Below are 24,098 nucleotides of genomic sequence, written 5' to 3'. Positions count from 1 at the left end.
ATGTGAAATCAGTCAAGGTTAAGAAAAAGGCAAATTTTAATAACTTCATGTACACATTATGGAAAGTAAATTATCGCTATAGTGCTAATACTATTTGTGCTTATAGTACTTAAGTGATCCAGCAATTAGCAGGGAAACAGCTACTTTGGTGGGGAGGGGGATATCCTCCTGCCTCCCCAATTATGCAAAATAACTGCTCATTATGGTAGTTTGGCACTTACTCAAAAAAACTGGTATTTTTTTCAAGAAAAGTGCTACTGTAGAAAGAGAGTCAACAAGCTCCTGTATAACAAAAAGCAAGAAAATGGGAATCCTTACCAGTTCATAAAGAAAAGAAAAAACATCTCATCAGCCATGTTACCTGAATACCTAGAGACAGGGATATAAATTTTTTTAGCTACATGACAAGTAGCAGTCTTTGTTATAAAAGTGTATAACAACTAATGATGTACTATAAACAGTATTTACAGATTCAGATTCCTTATTTATCATTGACCAGCTAAGGTGAAATAGGCATTTTACATTGATAGCATGTTACACTTTCCTTCAATAGTGCCTTAAAACTAAATGAGCGTTACATATTCCAAACATAACCTAGAAATGACACCTTGCACAGTGAAATAATAAATAAATACAATCAATGATATCACACAATCAAAACAATAAAAAATTAATGTCAAATGATTTTTTACATTCATATATTCAGTTGTATCATAAAAAGGATTTACAAGTAACCAGTTTAATAGCTTGCTTCAGACACTATTTATGTGAGCTGACTGAGCAGAAAATGGAAGTTTATTAAATATTCTTAAGCTATTGATTAGATGGAAATTCCCTGTTCTTGCCAGCCTGTGTCTAGGTATCACTGACTTCATTTTCTATCTGGTGTTATGGTCTTCCCTCATATCGAAATCTGCTGTATTGAACACTCCTGGAAATTGAAATAAGAACACCGTGAATTCATTGTCCCAGGAAGGGGAAACTATATTGACACATTCCTGGGGTCAGATACATCACATGATCACACTGACAGAACCACAGGCACATCGACACAGGCAACAGAGCATGCACAATGTCGGCACTAGTACAGTGTATATCCACCTTTCGCAGCAATGCAGGCTGCTATTCTCCCATGGAGACGATCGTAGAGATGCTGGATGTAAACCTGTGGAACGGCTTGCCATGCCATTTCCACCTGGCGCCTCAGTTGGACCAGCGTTCGTGCTGGACGTGCAGACCACGTGAGACGACGCTTCATCCAGTCCCAAACATGCTCAATGGGGGACAGATCCGGAGATCTTGCTGGCCAGGGTAGTTGACTTACACCTTCTAGAGTATGTTGGGTGGCACGGGATACATGCGGACGTGCATTGTCCTGTTGGAACAGCAAGTTCCCTTGCCGGTCTAGGAATGGTAGAACGATGGGTTCGATGACGGTTTGGATGTACCGTGCACTATTCAGTGTCCCCTCGACTATCACTAGAGGTGTACGGCCAGTGTAGGAGATCGGTCCCCACACCATGATGCCGGGTGTTGGCCCTGTGTGCCTCGGTCGTATGCAGTCCTGATTGTGGTGCTCACCTGCACGGCGCCAAACACGCATACGACCATCATTGGCACCAAGGCAGAAGCAACTCTCATCGCTGAAGACGACACATCTCCATTCGTCCCTCCATTCACGCCTGTCGCGACACCACTGGAGGCGGGCTGCACGATGTTGGGGCGTGAGCGGAAGACAGCCTAACGGTGTACGGGACTGTAGTCCAGCTTCATGGAGACGGTTGCGAATGGTCCTCGCCGATACCCCAGGAGCAACAGTGTCCCTAATTTGCTGGAAAGTAGTGGTGCGGTCTCCTACGGCACTGCGTAGGATCCTACGGTCTTGGCGTGCATCCGTGCGTCGCTGCGGTCCGGTCCCAGGTCGACGGTCACGTGCACCTTCTGCCGACCACTGGCGACAACATCGATGTACTGTGGAGACCTCACGCCCCACATGCTGAGCAATTCGGCGGTACGACCACCAGGCCTCCCGCATGCCCACTATACGCCCTCGCTCAAAGTCCGTCAACTGCACATACGGTTCACGTCCACGCTGTCGCGGCATGCTACCAGTGTTAAAGACTGCGATGGAGCTCCGTATGCCACGGCAAACTGGCTGACACTGACGGCGGCGGTGCACAAATGCTGCGCAGCTAGCGCCATTCGACGGCCAACACCGCGGTTCCTGGTGTGTCGGCTGTGCCGTGCGTGTGATCATTGCTTGTACAGCCCTCTCGCAGTGTCCGGAGCAAGTATGGTGGGTCTGACACACCAGTGTCAATGTGTTCTTTTTTCCATTTCCAGGAGTGTATTTCCCATAATGTGCTGAGACAGTTATTGAGAGATTAATGACAGTTAATATTTTGGTTCTATGAACAGTGGCTGGCAGTGCTCTAGCTGCTGGCATTGTTTCACTGCCAGGACCACCTTCTTTTGAATCTACAGAATATAACTGATATGAGGAGAATGTCCCCATAGTCTATATGTGACTTAAATAGTCCAAATTAAATAACTCTTAAATATTCTTTTGTTATTAAGCCTTTCAGTTTCCACACTAAATAAGTGACTTGGGATAACTTTGTACAGGTATGGTTAATGTGTATTTCCCAAGTGAAATCCTAGAATTTAAACTGCTTTCTCTTCTACCTCTTCTGACAATCAATATTAATCTATTGGCATTTATCAGGGTTGCAATGCAGTGTGTTTGTGAGATCCAATTTAATGCTGCTTCCATGCCATCTTGCATAATATCTCGCAGAACTAATGTGTTTCATGCTCAGCTATCAAAATAGTGTCATCGGCATATCAAATAAGAGAGTTGGGAACACAGTGAAATCATTGACTGCTGCAGTTATGAAAAAGAAGAGCCCAAGGAAAAAAACTTGGAGGACCCTTGTTTTAACTTCTTGCACCTGTGTGTGCCTGTTTCTGACAGAGACAAACTGTTTCCCATTGTTTAGGTATGATACAATTGTTGCTGATGAAGAGTTTTGCAAGTTAGTTATTTAGTTGGTTAGTTACATGATCCATAGATCAGTCTCACAGAAACCATTATGATGTGGAATGTGTCAAGTGCATAAGAAATGCACAAATGAATCAAGGTTTTTTAATTAAAATATTCAATTTTTATTACCTACTCCATTTCCTTAAATGGTACAAAATGCGTAAGGTACACCTATAGATTTATTCATTCCTATTCAAGAATTCATCAATGGTACAGAAGGAATTGTCAAGGAGATATGATTTCAATACTGAGTAAATGTACTGTGAGGCTGTTGTAAGAATTCCTAACATTTTAAACAGATGCCTACAGGATGTGCGACTATGATCTCCACACATTATTCTAACCACTTTCTTTTGAACGGTGAATACTTTTTGCCTTAGTGTTGTGTTACCCCTAAGCATTATTCCATAAGACATCAGAGAGTGCAAGTATGTGAAGTTTGCTAGCTTGCTAATTTCTAAGTTCTCTAAATTAGCAATTATTCTGATTGCAAAAGTTGCTGAGCCTAGTCACTTTAGGAGATCCAAAGTGTGAATTTTCCAATTAAGATTCTCATCTATATGTACACCTGAAAACTTAGTATGCTCTGCTGTTGCTACTGACGTCTATTGATATGTTATATTTATTGGAGGAACTGTAGTCCTCGCAGTAGAAAATTGGAAGTACTGTGATTTTTCAAAGTTCAGAGCAAGCCCGTTCACAGAAAACCAATCAATAACTTTTTGAAAGACATTATTTGTATCATTTTCTATTGGAGTTTCTTTTACTAGATTAATAATGATGCTTGTATCATCAGCAAACAGTGTCAGTTTAGCTTCTTGTTTCAGATAAGAAGGGAGGTCGTTCACATATATCAAGAACAGAAGGGGACCCATGATAGAACCCTGTGGAACAGGGTGGGTAACAAGAAGAGAGGATATACTGAAGGGCAAGTTCCCATCTCTGGAGTTCTTGTTACCCACCAGGCCTCAACCTCCGCTCATACCTCACCTGTCATTCAACAACATCTTTGCCTCTGTACTTCTGCCTCGACTGACATCTCTGCCCAAACTCTTAGCATTTACAAATGTCTGCTTGTGTCTGTGTATGTGTGGATCGATGTGTGTGTGTGTGTGTGTGTGTGTGTGTGTGTGTGTGTGTGTGTGTGTGTGTTTGTGTGTGTGTGTGTGTGTGTAAGTGTATACCTGTCCTTTTCCTCCTTAACGTAAGTCTTTCCACTCCATGGATTGGAATGACTCCGTACCCTCTCCCTTAAAACCCACATCCTCTCGTCTTTCCCTCTCCTTCCCTCTTTCCTGAAGAAGCAACCGTTGGTTGCAAAAGCTTGAATTTTGTGTGTATGTTTGTGTGTCTATCGACCTGCCACCACTTTTGTTTTGTTTGGTAAGTCACATCATCTTTGTTTTTAGATATATTTTTCCCACGTGGAATGTTTCCCTATTCTGAAGACACTTCAATATTTCTAGTAATCCAAGGTTTCTTTGAAAACTGTTTGTATTACATTTAGTAGTTTTTAGGGGGAAACAGTGTTCAAAAAGGGATATAAATTTATCAAGAAATATGTTGCATTTATCATTAGCATTTGGCTCAGTATATACATCTCCTCAATTAACATTTCTTAAACTTTCTCTGAAGTGCTCTATAGATACCGGGTCGACCAACCTTACACTTTTACTATATGGTTTCTGAACTGTACACTCTGCTATGTTTTGTAAATTAATCAATTATGCATCATGGTCTGATGATCCATTTATCACAGGGGAAGCATGTGTTAGTTTTACAATCTCTTGCTGTACAAATACATTACCTATGTGAGTGGTGCTATCTTCAGCTGTATGTTTAGGAATGTTGATCACTGATTCTAAGTTATACGTCATTAATAACTTCTAGTTCACTTCTCCTATCAGAATCACTTAGAAAGTATACATGAAAATCACCACAGATTAATAACTACTTCTTTTTGTCTGACAGACAAAATAATTGGGAGTCAAAGTTTTTAATAAACTGCTCCCAATCTCCTAACGAGGACCTGTACACTGTTGATAATATCAACACTACATTATCTAGCTGTATTTCACATGCACAAACTTCAAAGTGCTGATCAACAAAAAATTTGCTTATTTTTAGAATTTTTTTTACTTATACCCTTGTTTTATTTAAATGGTAACTCCTCCTATAACATGCTAGATCCGCAAGTGTATGATACTAAATTATACCCATTTATACTGACAAATGGTTCTGAGCATTATGGGACTTAACTTCTGAGGTCATTAGTCCCCTAGAACTTAGAACTACTTAAACCTAACTAACCTAAGGACATCACACACATCCATGCCTGAGGCAGGATTCGAACCTGTGACTGTAAGGGTTGCGCGGTTCCAGACTGTAATGCCTAGAACCGCTTGGCCACCCCAGCCGGCTTATACTGACACTTTCCATCCCTACAGTCACCTAGTGGTCAGACAGACAAAGTATATCAATCTCATTCATATTTTTGAGATCATCTAAACGCACTAACAGCTCATCTGCTTTATTTTTTATTCCACTGGTATTTTGATGAAGCAAATTGATACTAACCTTAGCTATATCCCTATTTAGTGTACATGAAGCTTCTTTTATTCTATTTTTCTTGATTGTTTTCTGTCTGGACTTTGGTTTTAACCTAAAAAAAAAATACTCTCAGCCTGCTCCCATTAAGCACAGGGATCACCCCTCGTGTGACTGTGGCCCCCTTACAGTATCTGCTACTAGAGAAGCTAACTTATCTCTCCCCTTCCTATTTAGGCACAGTGTTATGAGAAATACTGTAAAATTCCTTATTTAAATCACACAAAAGAAGTGAAGCTTTATTTTTATTCTCAAAGACTATTACTACTTAATTCACATTTGAGGGAACAGCAGTGGCAGTATTTCTTTCCTTGCAGAAGCCGAACTGACTATTAGAAAGTAGATTATGCAACTCAGAGTAGTTGTTTAGTTGGTCATAAATAAGAAGTTCAAATATTTTGGAGTAAATAGGAACTACTGAAACTAGCTGGTAATGTTTGAGACCATGTTTGCCCCTTCTTGGTACACTAGAATAATTTACAGTATTTTTAGTATTGTAGGAAATACTCCAAACTCTAGACACCTGTTAAAATGACAGGGCCATGGTGCACTGAGTATATGCATTGTTTTTCCAATAAGATAACTAGTCAACCAGGAGTAATCCATGCTCTTGAAATTTGAGAACTTTGTCACTAGTTTTGTAGTCTCAATGGATGTGATTGTCCTCTGTTTAAAGTTATAGTTTCATGTTGATGTTGCATTAGTACTTATAGTTTTAATTTTGTTCCTAATTTCACTTACAGAATCCATGAAAGAAATATTAACTTTATCCAGATCAAGAGCTGTGTTACGTCCATGATAGGTGCTCTTGTGCAACAACATTCCAGGCAGCTTTGCACTTATTAGGAACACCTTCAGTCTACCTTTCATACACTGTTCTTTTTGCTATTCTAAAATTAGTTACATACATTCTCTTACATTCACGATAAGCTTTGTACAATTCATCTTTCTGCTCACTTACATACTCAGGAAAAGTTACATACAGTACAAAGATAACATATTTTGCCTAATATTGGTAAGTTCATATGTGTATACTTAATGTTCTTCCTTACAGGTTTGGTTTTAGGACTGATTTTTATAGGATTGGAAAAAGTATACCACAATCTAAATAAATAATAAATTTAAATGAAGTTCTCAATAGCAGTTTCAGTTTCATGTAGTCCCTTTGACACTGGTATATATAGTCCCACTTAATATTTCTAAATTTCTTAATGAATTGGTTTACGACTTCTTCCTTCTGGCTATAGCCCATGTCACCTCTTCCTTAGTGGTGGCATCTGCATTAGAGGGGAGTCCTTCAGTTTTGTTTTGGTTAAGCATAAGGAGTATTGGATCACGGCCTGCAAATCCCCCATCAATGATACTGATAGTGAGCAAATCCCTTTAAAGTTAACAATTATGTTATCTATACCTGCTCCACCTCATGTAACATTTCTATTGCTACAATATAGAAGGAACATTCTAAGGAGGTTGAATCATGATGTAGTGACTTGCTCACTCTTGTTTTCCATGTCTGTTTTGAAGCTGTAGAGACTTTCAATGGCCAGATTGTGACACACAAGATTTACACAGCTGAATTCACCATCTATTTCAGAACAGTATGTGCTAATATCAATTTTTGAGAATCTTGTATCCTCTTTAACAAATATGCATGCCCCAACATGTTTTTTTGGTTTTTGACACATTTGTGAATCTTGTATCCTCTGTAAGAAATGTGCATGCCCCAACATTTTTTTTCACTTCCCCGCGCATTACATCTGCAGCAACATATACCTGAGGAATAAAGAAATCTATCTCATTACTTCTCAGACAATGCTCTGATACACACAAAGTATCTACTTTCTCATTACTGCACAAATGCTCCACATCCAACAATTTATTCTTAGTGTTACATGAATTCACTTGCATCACATTAATATGTGGATGTTTTTCGTCATATTTACAGTATTCAGTGTCATGTTCTATCCTGTGTCCTGGTGAGATTCCAAAAATCCTTGAGAAGCATAGGTTTTCTGCACCTCATGATTCATTCCCTATGCTGAGGTGAGTAGCTTGCTCCCACTGCTGTTTCTCCAATATTTGTTTTTGCTGATGATGGTGCTGCTGTTATAGATACTTTGGGTGCTTGATATGCCACTACTATGGTGTTCTCCTGTGAATTTCTGGTGTTTCTTTGAGATGTTTATGGAAGCTGAAAAATAAACAGTAGCCCATTATATGTTGTATTAGGTACTTTATCTGATCTTGTTGTTCTGATTCTTCTGTGTGAACTGGTGTCATTTGGGATGTTACCTCCTTTAGTGAAATCTCACAGTAGGCTTGGAGCAGTGTGGCACCAGAAATTAAATTTTATTCTCCAGGTAAACATACTTTCTGTTCATGCGGGGTAAGATCTCTGCAGCATACTCAGCACATTTGAGATCTTATTTACAATTTCTAAAATTTTCATTATTTTAACATTTTTTTCCTAGTCTATTTATGTGGAAACCATGTGTAGCGAGGAAACTTTTCCCTGAAATGTATATGTCACAAATGTTGTGTTTTCAAAACAATTACAGATATCCACATCTCTGTATGACGGAATATTTTCTTTGAAAAATACTATTGTAATAAGTAAATATTAAGCTACAAACAGCAGGAAAACAGCAGCATACAATAAAATTAGGGAGGCAGCAGAGTTTTTTGAAGGAGCGGCTTTCTTACTTATTTCCTCAAATTTAGACGGCGTAAGTGTGAATAGCAGTGTAGTTCAGTATAGTGACACTTTATTGTTAATACAGCATGCAGATGAACTCTCTATGATGTCTTTGTCTATCATTCCACATCTCTGAAGGTTCCCTTTCTTAATGGGATCAATGGAACATGACTGGATGAATGTTGTATGTGAAAATTGTTTGCACAGCACAACATTTTCAAATTTTTATGGTCACTTTAGTTGCCATTGAGCACTTGTTTCAACGATGAGAAAATAATTCCAATACTTTCTATTGCAATTCTTGTTATTTCATTTGTTACATAAGAAAACAGAAAAAATGTATGACAAATTGCCCACAACAGTTTGGAAATTTGTGAGATGTCTGAATGCAATACAGATGAAATGGAACTTGGCATTTCATACGTATTTACATTGTGTAGGTACTGCAGATCTTTCACCTATGGTATTTCATTACTCATTTTTCTATCAAATCATCAGTTCTGAGTTGCCCTACATCACTCAGTGATGTTTGGAAAGGTAAGAGTGATGGTTCAGGTCTCGCGTTTTTGGGGTCATGGACTGTCAGAATTTGGAACACACTTGTCTTCTGAACTGAAGATTCAGAATTTCATATCCTATCTGTCTAAAAACTAACCAACTTCATACACAACATGCATCAACAGCCTGGCAAAAATATTCCACCACCATTTTTTTTATTCGAATTTTTGTCCAGTACTGAACTGTAAATTGATTGTTCAGATTAACTACTCCCGTGTAATGCACAGTGCAAACACACTCAGCACGTGACTGCTCCTTTTCTTCCTTTCAGCTCCACAGACTGTTTTTCAACTTTCCTTTGGTTCATTTCCATCAAAGTTAGAAAGTACTGTGACACTAGTATTGTCATTACACAGGTTAGTTGCAACCGGGGTATTAAATAGCAAACACTCTCTCTTTTAGATTTCTGGAACTGCTGTGCTGTTGGCACATTTTATAGCTTTACTGGCATTGTTATCCTTTAGAGTGCCAGTTCCAGCTATGTTCCATCTGGACTATTTCTCCTGCAATGGAGCATATGTAAATAAATTGTCAAAATATAGCTTGAAACCACTAGGAACATCTGAACTTTAGTCAGAACAGTCACTATGCAGTGCATCCAAAATTAAAGTTCCAGTTTCAAACTACAATAGAAAGAGAACAACTGCTCTGAATGACATCATATTTGAATTTTATATTACTGGTGCAAGGAGAAACGTCATGGAACATAAAATGTTTAACAAAAATTGACCACTAGGTGATGCTGTAAGCAAAAGAATACACAAAACAAAAGAGGCAGGGTACACGACTGTACCTTAGTTTCTGTCTGAGGTGCTTGGCTTGACTGTCTCAATGCATGATCAACCATCACTGGTAAAGCTCTTTTACAAGAACAATGAATGTGTGAAAGAGGCTCTGCAGAAATTCCAGACATTCAGGGGTATGAAAGGTGTTGGCCCATTGTCTGCTAAGGGGCTGCCAAAAATTATTACAGAGTTTGAAAACACAGATGCTTTTGAAGTGCAATGTGGCAGAGGGAGGAAAACAATTGATCCAGCATCAGTAGAAGATGTGGCCACAACACTACAAGAGGGATCGAGTGGCAGTGTGCAAACATGCAGAGCACAGAGTGCACAGAAAATTGGCCAGAGTTTAGACATACCCGTGGGCATGGTGCACAAAATTCTATTAAACATACTGCATTGCTATCCATAAAAAATTACCCAAGTTCAGTGGTTGCTTCATGCTGACCTGCAAGTAAGAAAAACATTTGTTCTAGTATTTCTTGCTCACATGATGTGGATAATGAATGGTCTTGGAATACTCTGTAGACAAACAGCTCATTTCCACCTTCAAGGACATGTCGATCCAGAGAAGTGCAGAATATGGTGATAGAAAATCCATTCTCACATCAACTGATACTACTTCATTCTGCCAAGATAACTGTGTACAAGTTGACGGCACCGTTTGTGGCAGAGCCATTTTTTTCCAAGGAGGAGTCCTGCAGGTCTTGTTACCTATACTATCACAGATAAACACTAAGAGTGTCTCTTCTGCACAAACATCATTTCATACCTTCCACAGTGCAGATGTGTGGGTAGAATCATTTTTATGCAAGCTGGCACTTCACATTGCACAGCCCGTGAAGCAGCTGCTGTGCAGGCATTTTGGAAATGCCAGAATTATTAGCTGTCATTTCCCTACAGCCTGGCCATCCAGATCACCTAATCTTATTCTACATGACTTCTGGCTGTGAGGTTATCTGAAAGATGTATTCAGCGCTCCAATTATGAATGTAGCTGAATTGAAGACACACATAGTGCAATGCATTCTGAATGTGACCCCTGAGATACTGTTCTGTTGTGGAACATGCTGTGCGTCAGTCTCACGACAATTAGAAACTGATTTCATTTCACTTTTTATGTGATTCTTAGTCCCAAAACAATTAAAAACCCATGTCATGTTGCTTTTTTATGTTGTTTTTGACCCCAGGACAATTAAAAGCTGGTCTCAGTTTGCTTTTTGATTAATCTTTTTGCCTCAGGACAATTAAAAATTGATGTTTCCCACCCAGTGTGGTAAGATCTTGCTTTCATGGGTGGACCTATCTATTAATAGTGTTACTACTGTTGACGGCTGAACTTGTGCAGTCATGCATACTGAACAGCATGGATGGCGTAATATGCAAATTGAACCATAGCCATGATATTGCAATTCATCTGTCATTTGTAGCTAAACCCACTTACTTTAAGACACTTACAGCACCATCAATAGGTACAAGTTTCGTTAACATCTTATTTTGGTTCCATGGCCTTTCCCCCTGTATCAATAATATGTTGTTCAAATTTGATGCCATTCTTAGTAATGGTTTTCGTTGTACAGCATTTTAAAATTGGAACTTTAATTATGGGCACTCTGTATGTTGCCCCAAACAAATCTAGTCTCCACAGAAAAGTTCTGCATGGAATACATCACCTTTTGAATCGGCCAACATCCACAGGTTGAAATTAGCAGGTTTACTTCCCATGGACTGTTTGGCTCTGTGATGCCCATAGTATGGTATTATACTTTCATCCATTGACAATTCCTTGCCCTTTAGCATCAATCTGAAAGCCTCATTGATAAATTCAAAGAGAAAATAGAACTTTTTAGGAGAAGTAGATCTTTTTATAATCAGTCTATGGTGTGTCATCATTTAAATGCAAATCTTTCAGAATTTCTTCAAACCTCCATATATGAATGGCATCACTCCCAATTTTTATGTTACAGTCTGTTGATACATTCACATATTAGGGACTCATAATATACTGGTGAAAGCATGACAGCTACCACAGTGAGTACTTCATCATAGGTAACATGTAAAAATTCTCTTGTTGGTCTATGTATAGATTAATCTGCATTGTAATGAACTTAATCAAATTTTCTGTGAAGAAACAATTAATGCCTATAATGGTCAGGTAATGGTGTGTTTTAGATACTCTGTTATGGAAGGATTATATGGCTTGTCCAAATCCGGCAAGGGCTAATTCTTTTCTTTTGATTGACACCATGAGGCAATAGGTTACTTCATTCCAGTGACTGTTTCTCTGGGATGTTTTGATGTCTACATGCAGTTTATCATTATGTAGGTTGAGAGATTATAGTATACCTCCCAAAATTGCTTCACTGAAGAAGATCAGTGTGCATTTCTTGCTTTCAGCTGGTACACAGATGCAAAAATGAATGATGTGTAAACAAGTGAATGGGAATTAAAAAATTAAATAAAGTCATTTTGTTAAGAGCCACTGGTTCTAATGTGATGTCTGTTTTTTTAATAATTTGTCCCTCTAAAAGCAACAGTTTATGCTATGTGACTAGACCAATGAAATGTGCCACATGACTTGAAAAGATGCAGGTCTTGATCTATCTCACTGATGTAATTATGCTGTAGTATTATGGCATGTACTATGTGAATATGTATGATATCTTTTCTGTGCCAACAAACAAGTCCTCTATAGGGATCACCATGATTTCTGCCAACATTAATTATTTGAAAATTTCACTTGCCTCAGACACCCTTTTCAATGTATGAAAATTGCCTTGTGCATTTCAATATTACATAATTTTCAAAGGCACAAAGAAGAATACAGATGAATCACCTAAAACTTACACTGTAAATACTGCAGGAATTGGTGTGCAGTTTTCACAGAACGAATTGGTAGTCAGGGTCACATACTGTTAGCCAACAAACAGATTGTAATTATACTTAGAAACTTTATTTTTTTGTGCCAACATACACTTTTTAATGGAACAATGTCTATTGACATTAAAAAACTAAAAGTAGGATAAATCAGATGTCAGTGGTGTCTGTTGCAGGAGTCTAGTGTGAGCCATTTATGAGATATCGTATTTTGAAAAGTTCCCACATGAGGCTTGTAGAGTAACAGTGGCAGCACACACTAAAGAACAATACAAGGGCACAAGCTAGTTACACAGATCCTGACCACTAACAAGACGACTGACCATCGCAAATTGACCACTGGCAGCAGCAATACATGCTTCCACTCTGGTGAGGAACAGCTGCTGCATATATCTAGAGGAGATATCTGAGCAGGCTGCAGTAAGATGTAACTGCATATCATTGAGTGTAGTTAGTATATACTTGTAGCAGCGTATTTCAGCTTCCCCCGCAGAAAAAAGTCTACAGGTATCAAATATGGATAACAGGCTGGCCAAGAAACAAGTCTTCTGTGTCCTGTCCAACGATTTGGAAACAATTTGTGAAAACTTCATGCATTATGTGCTGGACAGCCACCATGTTGGTACCACAGGTTCCTGCTAGCCTGCTGTAGAACATTTTCTAGCACCCATGGAAGATGGTCCATTAGGAGGTAGCAGCATTTACATATGTTCAGTGTTCGATCTATGAAAAACAGGCCAGTGAGTATGAGCTGGTGCTTCACTATCCCACACCACACATTTACATGCAATGGAAGCTGATGTTCACCTTACAAAGCCAGTGGGGATTGTCAACAGACCAATAGTGCATGTTTCGACGGTTTACCTGGCCACGATTGCTAAATGTGGCTTCATCATTGAACAAGATACATGATACATCTGGAGTATCATGTCTTAATGCCCATGTACAGAAGTTAACATGATCTTCATAATCATTTCCACGGAGCTCTTGATGATGAGAGATATGATAGTGATGGAACCTATGTCGATGGAGAATGTGTAGGACACTTGCCTGAGTCGTCTACTTCATCATGTGATTGCATGGGAGCTAAAGTGCAGATCAGCTGCAACACCAGTAAGAACACTGTTCCCTCTCTCCTGTCATTGCTTGTTTCCTTCTGTTACATTGTGTAGTTGTTACACTACCACTTTAACATAACTGGTTGAAGAGATTGACAACTAATTGCCAAGATCGTTGATGTCTATTGGGAAATATCGCGCATGTACCATGCATGAAGAAACTCATTCTTCCTACACTATCCATACACCATGAGAATGTTGGCTTTTTCTATATTGGTGAATCCCATCATCCACTCATGACCAACTGCTTGGACTGTCACAAACTAACTGCCTAGCAAGTCGTGGTGCACTCAAGGGATACGCTAGCACACTATAAGCAAACATAACAACATTGTACCCAGCAACTACACATGTTGAAGTACATGAAAAAGTGTCAGTGTGTAGGAAACTTTGAATATACAGTAGCTCATAAATGACTTCTCCAACTAGACTCTTGCAACAAACACAACTGATATTCTAATGTACCCTACTTTTAGTTTGTTAATGTCAATAGACATTGTTCCATTTTAAAAAGTGTACGTTTACAGAAAAATACACTTTCAAAGTATTATTACAATCTGTTTATTGGCTAACAATACAAGCCAAAATGTCACAATGAATCTACTAAAGTTCATGGAGAAATCTTATCAAATTTTTAAAAATATAAAAAAAAATCTTCATGCTAAATTGCTGCTGAAAATACTGTAATATCCAGAGACATAGGATTTTCATCCTGGAAAAGATGTGGCTGTGATAACTGAAGTTTTGAAGTGCAAAATGGTCACAACATCTTATATTTCATATTTGCAGACTATCAAGAATATTTGAAAACTAATTTGCTCTGTTTGTTCATGAGATCTAGAGGACAGCAGATAGTAGAGCTTAGGTTGATATCACATTTCTGCACTGCCAGAAATACTTTCATACAGTTCCACAGTTTTATATAATAAACAGAGTAAGAGTGCACAAAATATCTTCAATTGATGTGTGACAGTAATGGATACTTCATAACTAAGAAAACCAAGTACATAGTTCTTAATAAGGAAGAATGATCAGAAGTAAAATTAGTGTCTGATGCACTTCAAGGAAATGTGAAAGGACAGCTACTGGTCACAATATAGGGTGTAGATAATATCCGGGAACATGTTCAGTTATTTATAGCACAAGGCCCCCGCCCCCACCCCCCATAAACCATGGTCCTTGCCATTGGTGGGGAGGCTTGTGTGCCTCAGCGATACAGATAGCCATACCGTAGGTGCAACCACAATGGAGGGGTATCTGTTGAGAGGCCAGACAAACATGTGGTTCCTGTAGAGGAGTAGCAGCCTCTTCAGTAGTTGCAGGGGCAACAGTCTGGATGATTGACTGATCTGATCTTGTAACACCAACCAATCCGACCCTGCTGTGCTGGTACTGCGAAAGGCTGAAAGCAAGGGGAAACTACAGCTGTAATTTTTCCCGAGGGCATGCAGCTTTACTGTATGGCATGGAGAGCTGCATCAAACCAGTCTCAGGACTAAAGACCACAACAACAACATATTGCACAAGAACTAAACAATGTACAGAAGTCATACATATTGCATATTGAAGATGAACTCTGAAAGTTTTTTTACAAACATTCAATATGCAAACCATGAGTGACCTGGCAGATGTCAATATGGTAATCGAATTCTTGCCACCCCAGCATGGCATCATTGACTGTGGCAGTCCCATATTTTCTCCCGGAGCTCTGCTACATCAGGTGGTATATACACCAGATCTTTGATGTGTTTCCACAGAAAAAAGTCACACGGAGTGAGATCTGGTGGTCAGGGAGGACATTTCATGAGACCGCAGTCCCCTTCTGTAGCACGGCTGATCCAACAATGCGACAGCTCCATATTCAGGAACCCACGAACTTCACGACGAAAATTGGGTGGAGCCCTATCTTGCTGAAAGATGAGCGGAGAGTTCAATTGCATTTGAGACATCAGCCATTGCTGCAACATGACCAAGTAGGAATATGCAGTGACAGTGCTCTCAGTGAAGAAGAATGGCTCATACAGATTTTGATGTGACAAGGCACGAAAAACATTTACCTTTGAGGGATCATGCTCAAAATCAATGCATTTGTGTGGATGCTTTGTACTTGAAATTCTATAGTTATGCCTATTCACTTTCCCATTAGTGTGAAAAGTGGCTTCGTCGCTAAAAATTAAGCGATCAACAATGTGATCCCCATCCTCATTCAATTGTTGCAACTACAAACAAAACTCCAAATGCTTGTCTTTGCCATTGTCATTGAGCTTCTGCACTAGCTCCAATTCGAATGGTTTCATAGACAGCTTCTGTCATAGGACTTTCCACACTGTCACTGGGGACATTTCAAGTTCATGGGAAGCACGACACACCAATTTCTTTGGACTCCTTATGAATGTCTCTCATATGTGCTCCACATTCACTTCATTCGCACTGGGATGTCCGCTTCTCTTTGCCAGGCACAAGCAACCCATCATAATGAATTTGTTGTGCCAGTGGTAAATGGTCTTCCTTGTTGGTGGCTTCTTACCATACATGGTTCTAAACATCCATTGAACAGCTGTAGCACACTTGTGTTTGTCAAGCTCCAACACGCAAAAAGCTCGCTCCGCACCTGAACTCGCCGTGTTTGTGACTAGCACTGAGTATTGGCAAATTAGCAAACTACACTGTGGTGGTATACACGGGGGGAGGGGGGGGGGGGAAGAGAGAGAGACAAAGAGAGAGAGAGAGACAGAGAGAGAGAGAGAGAGAGAGAGAGAGAGAGAGAGAGAGAGAGAAAGGAAAGAAAAAAAAAATCAAAGTTTCTCTTCAAAATGATATATGTATGATATCTGTACAATGTTTGGTTCTTCTGCAATAAATAACTGAAGGTGTTCCTGTTTATGCAAATGACAAGACAGATGATATCTGCAACTCTACAAGGCTATTTGCAGATGACAGCTGTGTATAGGGAAGCGACATTTTTTAGGAAATTGTTGGTAAGTGCAGAGAGACTTGAAAAAGAGCTCATATTTAACTACATGATTAACAATCAGTCACCAGAAAAAGTTACCGTAATCTAGTATTTATCTAGGAATATGCATTTGAAAAGGCTTAATAGTGAATGACCACATGAATATAGCCTTAGGACAGGCAGGTGCCAAGTTGGTTTTATTGGGAAAATCCAAAGTGAAATTCACACAGGCGAGAGATTGTTTACAAAACCATCATCCTGCTACTTCTTTGATGGTTTGAAATGCCACTTTCAAGTAATGTCATGTGAATCATTTGGATTACAATATTGTCCATTTAGTGTCTTTGGGGTCTTTAATAGAAAATCACTCTGAAATACCAAGTATTTTTAAAAAGAATTCAACAAGAGTTGGCTTACATTCCTCTGACTTTAGAACGTGGATTGAAATACATGCATAAAATTAATGTTGTGTGCGAAATACAATAAACATCATATGAATTATAATGTGGAGTCCATTTTATATTAATACTCCTTCCATGGATAAAACAGCCAATATTGTCTAAGACAGAAATTCTTAAGTTGCATGATTTGCTTTGTGTTGAGCTTGAGATGACTGTAATGATGAACATTAACATCGTACATCCAGCTTTCTTCGCTGGTTGAGCATCTCCTCCAGCCTTATTAATTCGTTGCAGTCTTCAGATATACACAACCATGTTGTACCTATTGATTTTATAATACTATCTGTCCAGCTTCACTTACATATTTTCATATCTTCTGTAATGTGGAAAGAGAATTTCCTTTATGACATTTTGCAATCCAATCTGTACTCTGATCCATTTGTTAACTTGCCTATCTCTCCTAGATATTCCCAGAATGATACCTTTCTTTGCTTTCTGAGCAACACTCAGCTTTTGAATGGTATCTATATTAAAAATCTGTGTCTCACTGCTGTAAGTCACAACTGGTAACATACAGTAATTATAAATGTACTGTTTCAGACACAATGGGACCTCACTTCTGATTTTTTTTTAATTTATTGGAAGGATTCCACATAATTTTTACTTCTCTGTTTACTTATTTATTTACTAGCTTTGCACCCACTGCCTCACTCGTGTAGTCTATGTGGTCTGTGAGGTTTTTTTTTTTTTTTTTTTTTTTTGTTTTTCTTTAATCGAGATCTTGTGTTGTTCACCAACTGCACTTCTGACCAAAAAGCAATTCTGGTAGCTGAGTCCAAAGTTTTTGTTAATCATGACTTGTGGATTCTTGTGGTGATATTTCAACAGGAACTTTCATCCCCTAACAAGTATTTCTTTATATCTAACCGAGAAGAGAAATACCAGTTTTTGTACATTTAACTTTACAAATTTTTTGACGCAGAAACTATTTTCTTAAATATTTTCAACCCTCATTTCACCCCCTAAGGGACTGAATTTCCAAAACAAGGACAAACAATTTTTTATTTCTAACTGACAAGCCAAATGCAAATTTCATAGATTTAGCTTTGAAAATTAATACACAATGAAATATTTCATAAAACATTTCTTTTCCCATTTCAGTCCCTTAGGGATTGAATTTCTAAAAATGCTGAAACACATATTATTTTATTTCCATCTGAGAAGTCAAACACCAATTTTCATAGATGTAGTTTTAAAAATACTTTAGCACGTCTTCAATAATGATTTATTTTTAAAAAAAAAAATCTTTCACTCACTATTTCACCCCCGTAATGGTTAAATTTCCAAAAATGCTGAAACATGGATTTCTTTATTTTTGGTCAAGAAACCAAATACCAATTTTCATAGGTCTGGCTTCAAAATTACCTTAACAGCAACATATTTTCGAAAAACATATCATCCCCTAAGGGGTGGAATTAAGAAAAATCCCGTTTTAAATAATGTCTACAGTACAAGATCAACACCTTCTCCAAATTTCAAGTTTCTACCCTTAACGGTTTGGACTGGGCAACAATGAGTCTGTGAGTGAATGAGTCAGTCAGGACATTACCTTTTATATATAAAGATTACTATTATTATTATTTGCTGCCCACCCTAGCTTTGTCTTCAACTGCCATAAATTCAAAAACTTATGAACAAGTAGCTTGAGATGATAACAAGTTGCCTATTGATATTATAATGAGTCAACATCCAGAATAGGTGCAGAATCCATACAACCACAGAGACAAGAATGTGAATATTGTTATTTAGCTTACCTTGTTACATGATGAAAATTAGTATTGTTGTTGATCTTCCGTAACTGAAACCAAGCATGTCCAGTGAAATGGGATTTTTCACCCTTACCAACTTCTAACCAATTTTTTTCACAGCATGAAGGCTTTCTATCTTTTTCTGTGTACTGGATTGAGAGTGTGCTAATTTTCTGAAAATTCATACTGCTCCTTCCTTCCCATCATAAAATATTTATAACCAGTTCATTATGTTAATAACAATCATCTAGTTAAGATTATCAGGAGCTTAATCTGAGGTTATTTTAACTTTAAATAAGCATATTTTGCTGTACTTATAATGTGTAAGATATAGGCTCTGATGCTATGCAGCATCATTTCCCAGTAGCTGACTATGAGAGTTAGTTGTGACCCTTTCAGCCATAATTATCATTGCACCCCCCCCCCCCCCCCCTCTCTTCCTCATGTGGTAACAATACATTAAAAATGCTGTATTCTGAGTACTAATGCTAAAGCTACAAACCTGCAAATATTACAAGTTGGCAAGAATTTATCGCTGTTTCACAACATTTTTCTACAAGTGGAAAACCAACCTGAATCTGAGAATTTCTGAGATGATTTACTAATGAGGAAATGCCTTTAACCTTCAACTCTAAGAGGCAAATACACATATTTGGAAATGAGTGATAAAGTTGATACTTTCTGTAGAAAATTTAAGTTGTGGAGCAGAAATTTATAAATCCTAGAACTGTTCATAAATGTAGATGAAAATGTATAAACTTACCAGCCGAAGAAAATAATGTCAAAACTATTGTTTTATAGCCATTGAAAACCACTTAATCAAGCTGGAAAAGAATTTTAAAAAGTTTTTCCTTGCTGACAAAAACTTGGTAAATGTTACATGTGGGTTAGGGATCCATTCTAAAATAATCCTGAAGGCTGCCTAAAAACATATCTTGATGGACTTCATAGCACATGGCGAAATCAGAAGAGAATTTAGTATTTAGTGCTCTTTGAATTTTTGGCAGGAATGGATGATTAGTGTTCTGCACTAAAACAAGGGCATTTCATATGCTGTTACCATTTTCAACATCCTGCCTTTGCGAAACTGGGTTTTCTGTCTTGGTTAGTTTGAATACAAAATATATGTCTCAGCCAAACATAAAAAAAGAACTCACAGTGTCTATTTGTAACATTAAACTCTCCTTTGAAAAACTTTGCTGTGCAAGACAGGCCCAAAGAAGTCACAATAATTATGAAACTTGTTTTCCTTTAATTACTGAAAAGTTAATTACCTATCTTGTTTCTAATTTAGAATTGAAAACTTAATTATAAACTTGTTTTTAATTTAATATTGAAAAGTCAATAAGAAATGCATTGTGCAGTACTAATACAGTCCTGCTTATAACTGCTTGTATAAGTGGAACCACGATTTTTTTAAATGTCAGAATGAATTTTGCTTTGCTTTCTTTCAGTATATTTTATCAATTTTTTACTCATAGTTTTTAATTTAATATTGAAAAGTCAATAAGAAATGCATTGTGCAGTACTAATACAGTCCTGCTTATAACTGCTTGTATAAGTGGAACCACAATTTTTTTAAATGTCAGAATGAATTTTGCTTTGCTTTCTTTCAGTATATTTATCATTTTTTTACTCATAGTTTTTATTTTTGTGCTTGTACCCACCATTTAATGCCCCCAGCCTGCAAAGGGGTGCACACCACAGGTTGAGAATCACTGGGTTGAACTGAGAATGGATAATCCACTAAAAAGATTGACATTTACCTGTACTGGCTGAGAATATCTTTGCTGTGGAGTAGTTGCAGAAAGTGAAGACTGCGATGTGGAATGAGTAGGAGATGTAGGGCTTCCATGTTTCAGTTGCTCAATATGTTTTTCCCTGAAAAATAAAGTATTTTATACTTTATTTAGTCAGCTTTATTGTACATAAATCTCATATTTACTGCTATAACATTTGTAATGATATACACATACATTTGTGAAAATTGCACAATCCAGAAAGTATGACCCACATGGATTTAGACTTAGACCACATTTAAAAAACTGTATAAGTGATAAATGAAACAGAGAGATAGGTCCAGCAGCATCCTCCCTGGTGTGATTAGTAACACAGTAACAGCAATGGGAGTGCTTGCTGTCTTGCACAATATCATTGATGAAACCTCCTCTGGTTATCAGTCAGTTGAGCATCCTACTTGTCATCTTAGGGTGTTGTTTTCATGTCCAGTTCATTCTTTCCCAGTCACTGGACTGCAGAAACCTCTGCCGAGGGCTCATAGGTGGGCCTTCTGTTGGGCTACCTCTCTATTCTGCCTGCCTCCTCTGCTGCTTTTGCATCAGAACATCCCTGAAGTATATGTTTGCTAATGCCACAATTCATACAGATCATATTAGACACTACTGACTGACAAGACTATTATGTGTTCTTATTTCCACTGCCTCTTTGACGACCAAATTCCAGAACGCATTTGTGCACCACAATCCTTTTATCCATTGGGGATGTGGAGTGCTGTGCTCTCCCACTGCAGACTTGTCATTATGACTAAGGCCAAGGCAAATGCTCCTCACATTTTCTGAACAGTGCTGCAACAAGTATAGTTGCATACCACACTTGTTACTGATGCTGTAGATGCTAGATGCAAATAGCCCTATGATCTTTGAGTAACACAATTACAGTCTTGATTTTAACTGTTGAATGGAAATGGTTTTAATGTCCAATAGTTGTTGTTGTTGTGGCCTTCAGTCTTGAGACTGGTTTGATGCAGCTCTCCATGCTAATCTATCCTGTGCAAGCTTCTTCATCTCCCAGTACCTACTGCAACCTACATCCTTCTGAATCTGCTTAGTGTATTCATCTCTGGGTCTCCCTCTACGGTTTTTATCCTCCACGCTGCCCTCCAATGCTAAATTTGTGATCCCTTGATGCCTCAGGACATGTCCTACCAACTGATCCCTTCTTCTAGTCAAGTTGTGCCACAAACTTCTCTTCTCTCTGATCCTGTTCAATACCTCCTCATTAGTTATGTGATCTACCCATCTAATGTTCAGCATTCTTCTGTAGCACCACATTTCGAAAGCTTCTATTTTCTTCTTGTCCAAACTAGTTATCGTCCATGTTTCACTTCCATACATGGCTACACTCCATACAAATACTTTCAGAATCGACTTCCTGACACTTAAATCTATACTCGATGTTAACAAATTTCTCTTCTTCAGAAACGCTTTCCTTGCCATTGCCAGTCTACATTTTATATCCTCTCTACTTCGACCATCATCAGTTATTTTTCTCCCCAAATAGCAAAACTCCTTCACTACTTTAAGTGTCTCAATCCTAATCTAATTCCCTCAGCATCACTCGACTTAATTCGACTACATTCCATTATCCTTGTTTTGCTTTTGTTGATGTTCATCTTATATCCTCCTTTCATGACACTGTCCATTCCGTTCAGCTGCTCTTCCAAGTCCTTTGCTGTCTCTGACAGAATTACAATGTCATCGGCGAACCTCAAAGTTTTTATTTCTTCTCCCTGGATTTTAATACCTACTCCACATTTTTCTTTTGTTTCCTTTACTGCTTGCTCAATATACAGATTGAATAACATCGGGGAGAGGCTACAACCCTGTCTCACTCCCTTCCCTACCACTGCTTCCCTTTCATGCCCCTCGACTCTTATAACTGCCATCTGGTTTCTGTACAAATTGTAAATAGCCTTTCGCTCCCTGTATTTTACCCCTGCCACCTTTAGAAATTGAAAGAGAGTATTCCAGTCAACATTGTCAAAGGCTTTCTCTAAGTCTACAAATGCTAGAAACGTAGGTTTGCCTTTCCTTAATCTTTCTTCTAAGATAAGTCGTAAGTCAGTATTGCCTCACGTATTCCAACATTTCTACGGAATCCAAATTGATCTTCCCCGAGGTTGTACCGAGCGAGGTGGCGCAGTGGTTAGCACACTGGACTCGCATTCGGGAGGACGACGGTTCAATCCCATCTCCGGCCATCCTGATTTAGGTTTTCCGTGATTTCCCTAAATTGTCTCAGGCAAATGCCGGCACGGTGGATTTCCTTCCCATTCCTTCCCTAACCCGAGCTTGCGCTCCGTCTCTAATGACCTCGTTGTCGATGGGACGTTAAACACTAACCCCCACCCCAAGGTTGGCTTCTACTAGTTTTTACTAGTTTTTCCATTCGTCTGTAAAGAATTCGTGTTAGTATTTTGCAGCTGTGATTTATTAAACTGATAGTTCGGTAATTTTTATAGCTGTCAACACCTGCTTTCTTTGGGATTGGAATTATTATATTCTTCTTGAAGTCTGAGGGTATTTTGCCTGTCTCATACATCTTGCTCACCAGATGGTAGAGTTTTGTCAGGGCAGCTCTCACAAGGCTGTCTGTAGTTCTAATGGAATGTTGTCTACTCCCGGGGCCTTGTTTCGACTCAGGTCTTTCAGTGCTCTGCCAAACTCTTCACGCAGTATCATATCTCCCATTTCATCTTCATCTACATCCTCTTCCATTTCCATAATATTGTCCTCAAGTACATCGCCCTTGTATAGACCCTCTATATACTCCCTCCACCTTTCTGCTTTCCCTACTTTGCTTAGAACTGGGTTTCTATCTGAGCTATTGATATTAATACAAGTGGTTCTCTTTTCTCCAAAGGTCTCTAATTTTCCTGTACGCAGTATCTGTCTTACTCCTAGTGAGATAAGCCTCTACATCCTTTCATTTGTCCTCTAGCTATCCCTGCTTAGCCATTTTGCACTTTCTGTCAATCTCATTTTTGAGACATTTGTATTCCTTTTTGCCTGCTTTGTTTACTGCATTTTTATATTTTCTCCTTTCATCAATTAAATTCAACATTTCTTCTGTTACCCAAGGATTTCTACTAGCCCTCGTCTTTTTACCTACTTGATCCTCTGTTGCCTTCACTACTTCAGCCCTCAAACTTACCCATTCTTCTTCTACTGTATTTCTTTCCCCCATTCCTGTCAATTGCTCCCTTATGCTCTCCCTGAAACTCTGTACAACCTCTGGTTTAGTCAGTTTATCCAGGTCCCATCTCCTTAAATTCCCACCTTTTTGCAGTTTCTTCAGTTTTAATCTACAGTTCATAATCAATAGATTGTGGTCAGAGTCTACATCTGCCCCTGGAAATGTCATACAATTTAAAACCTGGTTCCTAAATCTCTGTCTTACCATTATATAATCTATCTGATACCTTCTAGTATCTCCAGGCTTCTTCCATGTGTACAAC

General features: G+C 38.5%; 1 protein-coding gene across 5 annotated transcripts in view; it reads right to left on the bottom strand.

Annotated features, from left to right (window-relative positions):
* LOC126272719 (zip homologous protein 2-like) overlaps positions 1–24,098 on the bottom strand; it is a 136,967-nt gene that overhangs the window by 94,803 nt on the left and 18,066 nt on the right. For all 5 annotated transcript variants that reach the window (XM_049975764.1, XM_049975760.1, XM_049975761.1 and 2 more), the window contains exon 5: positions 20,608–20,722. In XM_049975764.1, coding sequence (XP_049831721.1) covers positions 20,608–20,722 — 115 coding nt within the window. The remainder of the gene's footprint in view (positions 1–20,607; positions 20,723–24,098) is intronic.

The sequence above is a fragment of the Schistocerca gregaria genome, chromosome 5, assembly GCF_023897955.1.
Source record: "Schistocerca gregaria isolate iqSchGreg1 chromosome 5, iqSchGreg1.2, whole genome shotgun sequence".
Taxonomy (NCBI): domain Eukaryota; kingdom Metazoa; phylum Arthropoda; class Insecta; order Orthoptera; family Acrididae; genus Schistocerca; species Schistocerca gregaria.
The sequence above is the reverse complement of the archived record's forward strand: the minus strand, read 5'-3'. Positions and strand labels throughout refer to the sequence as shown.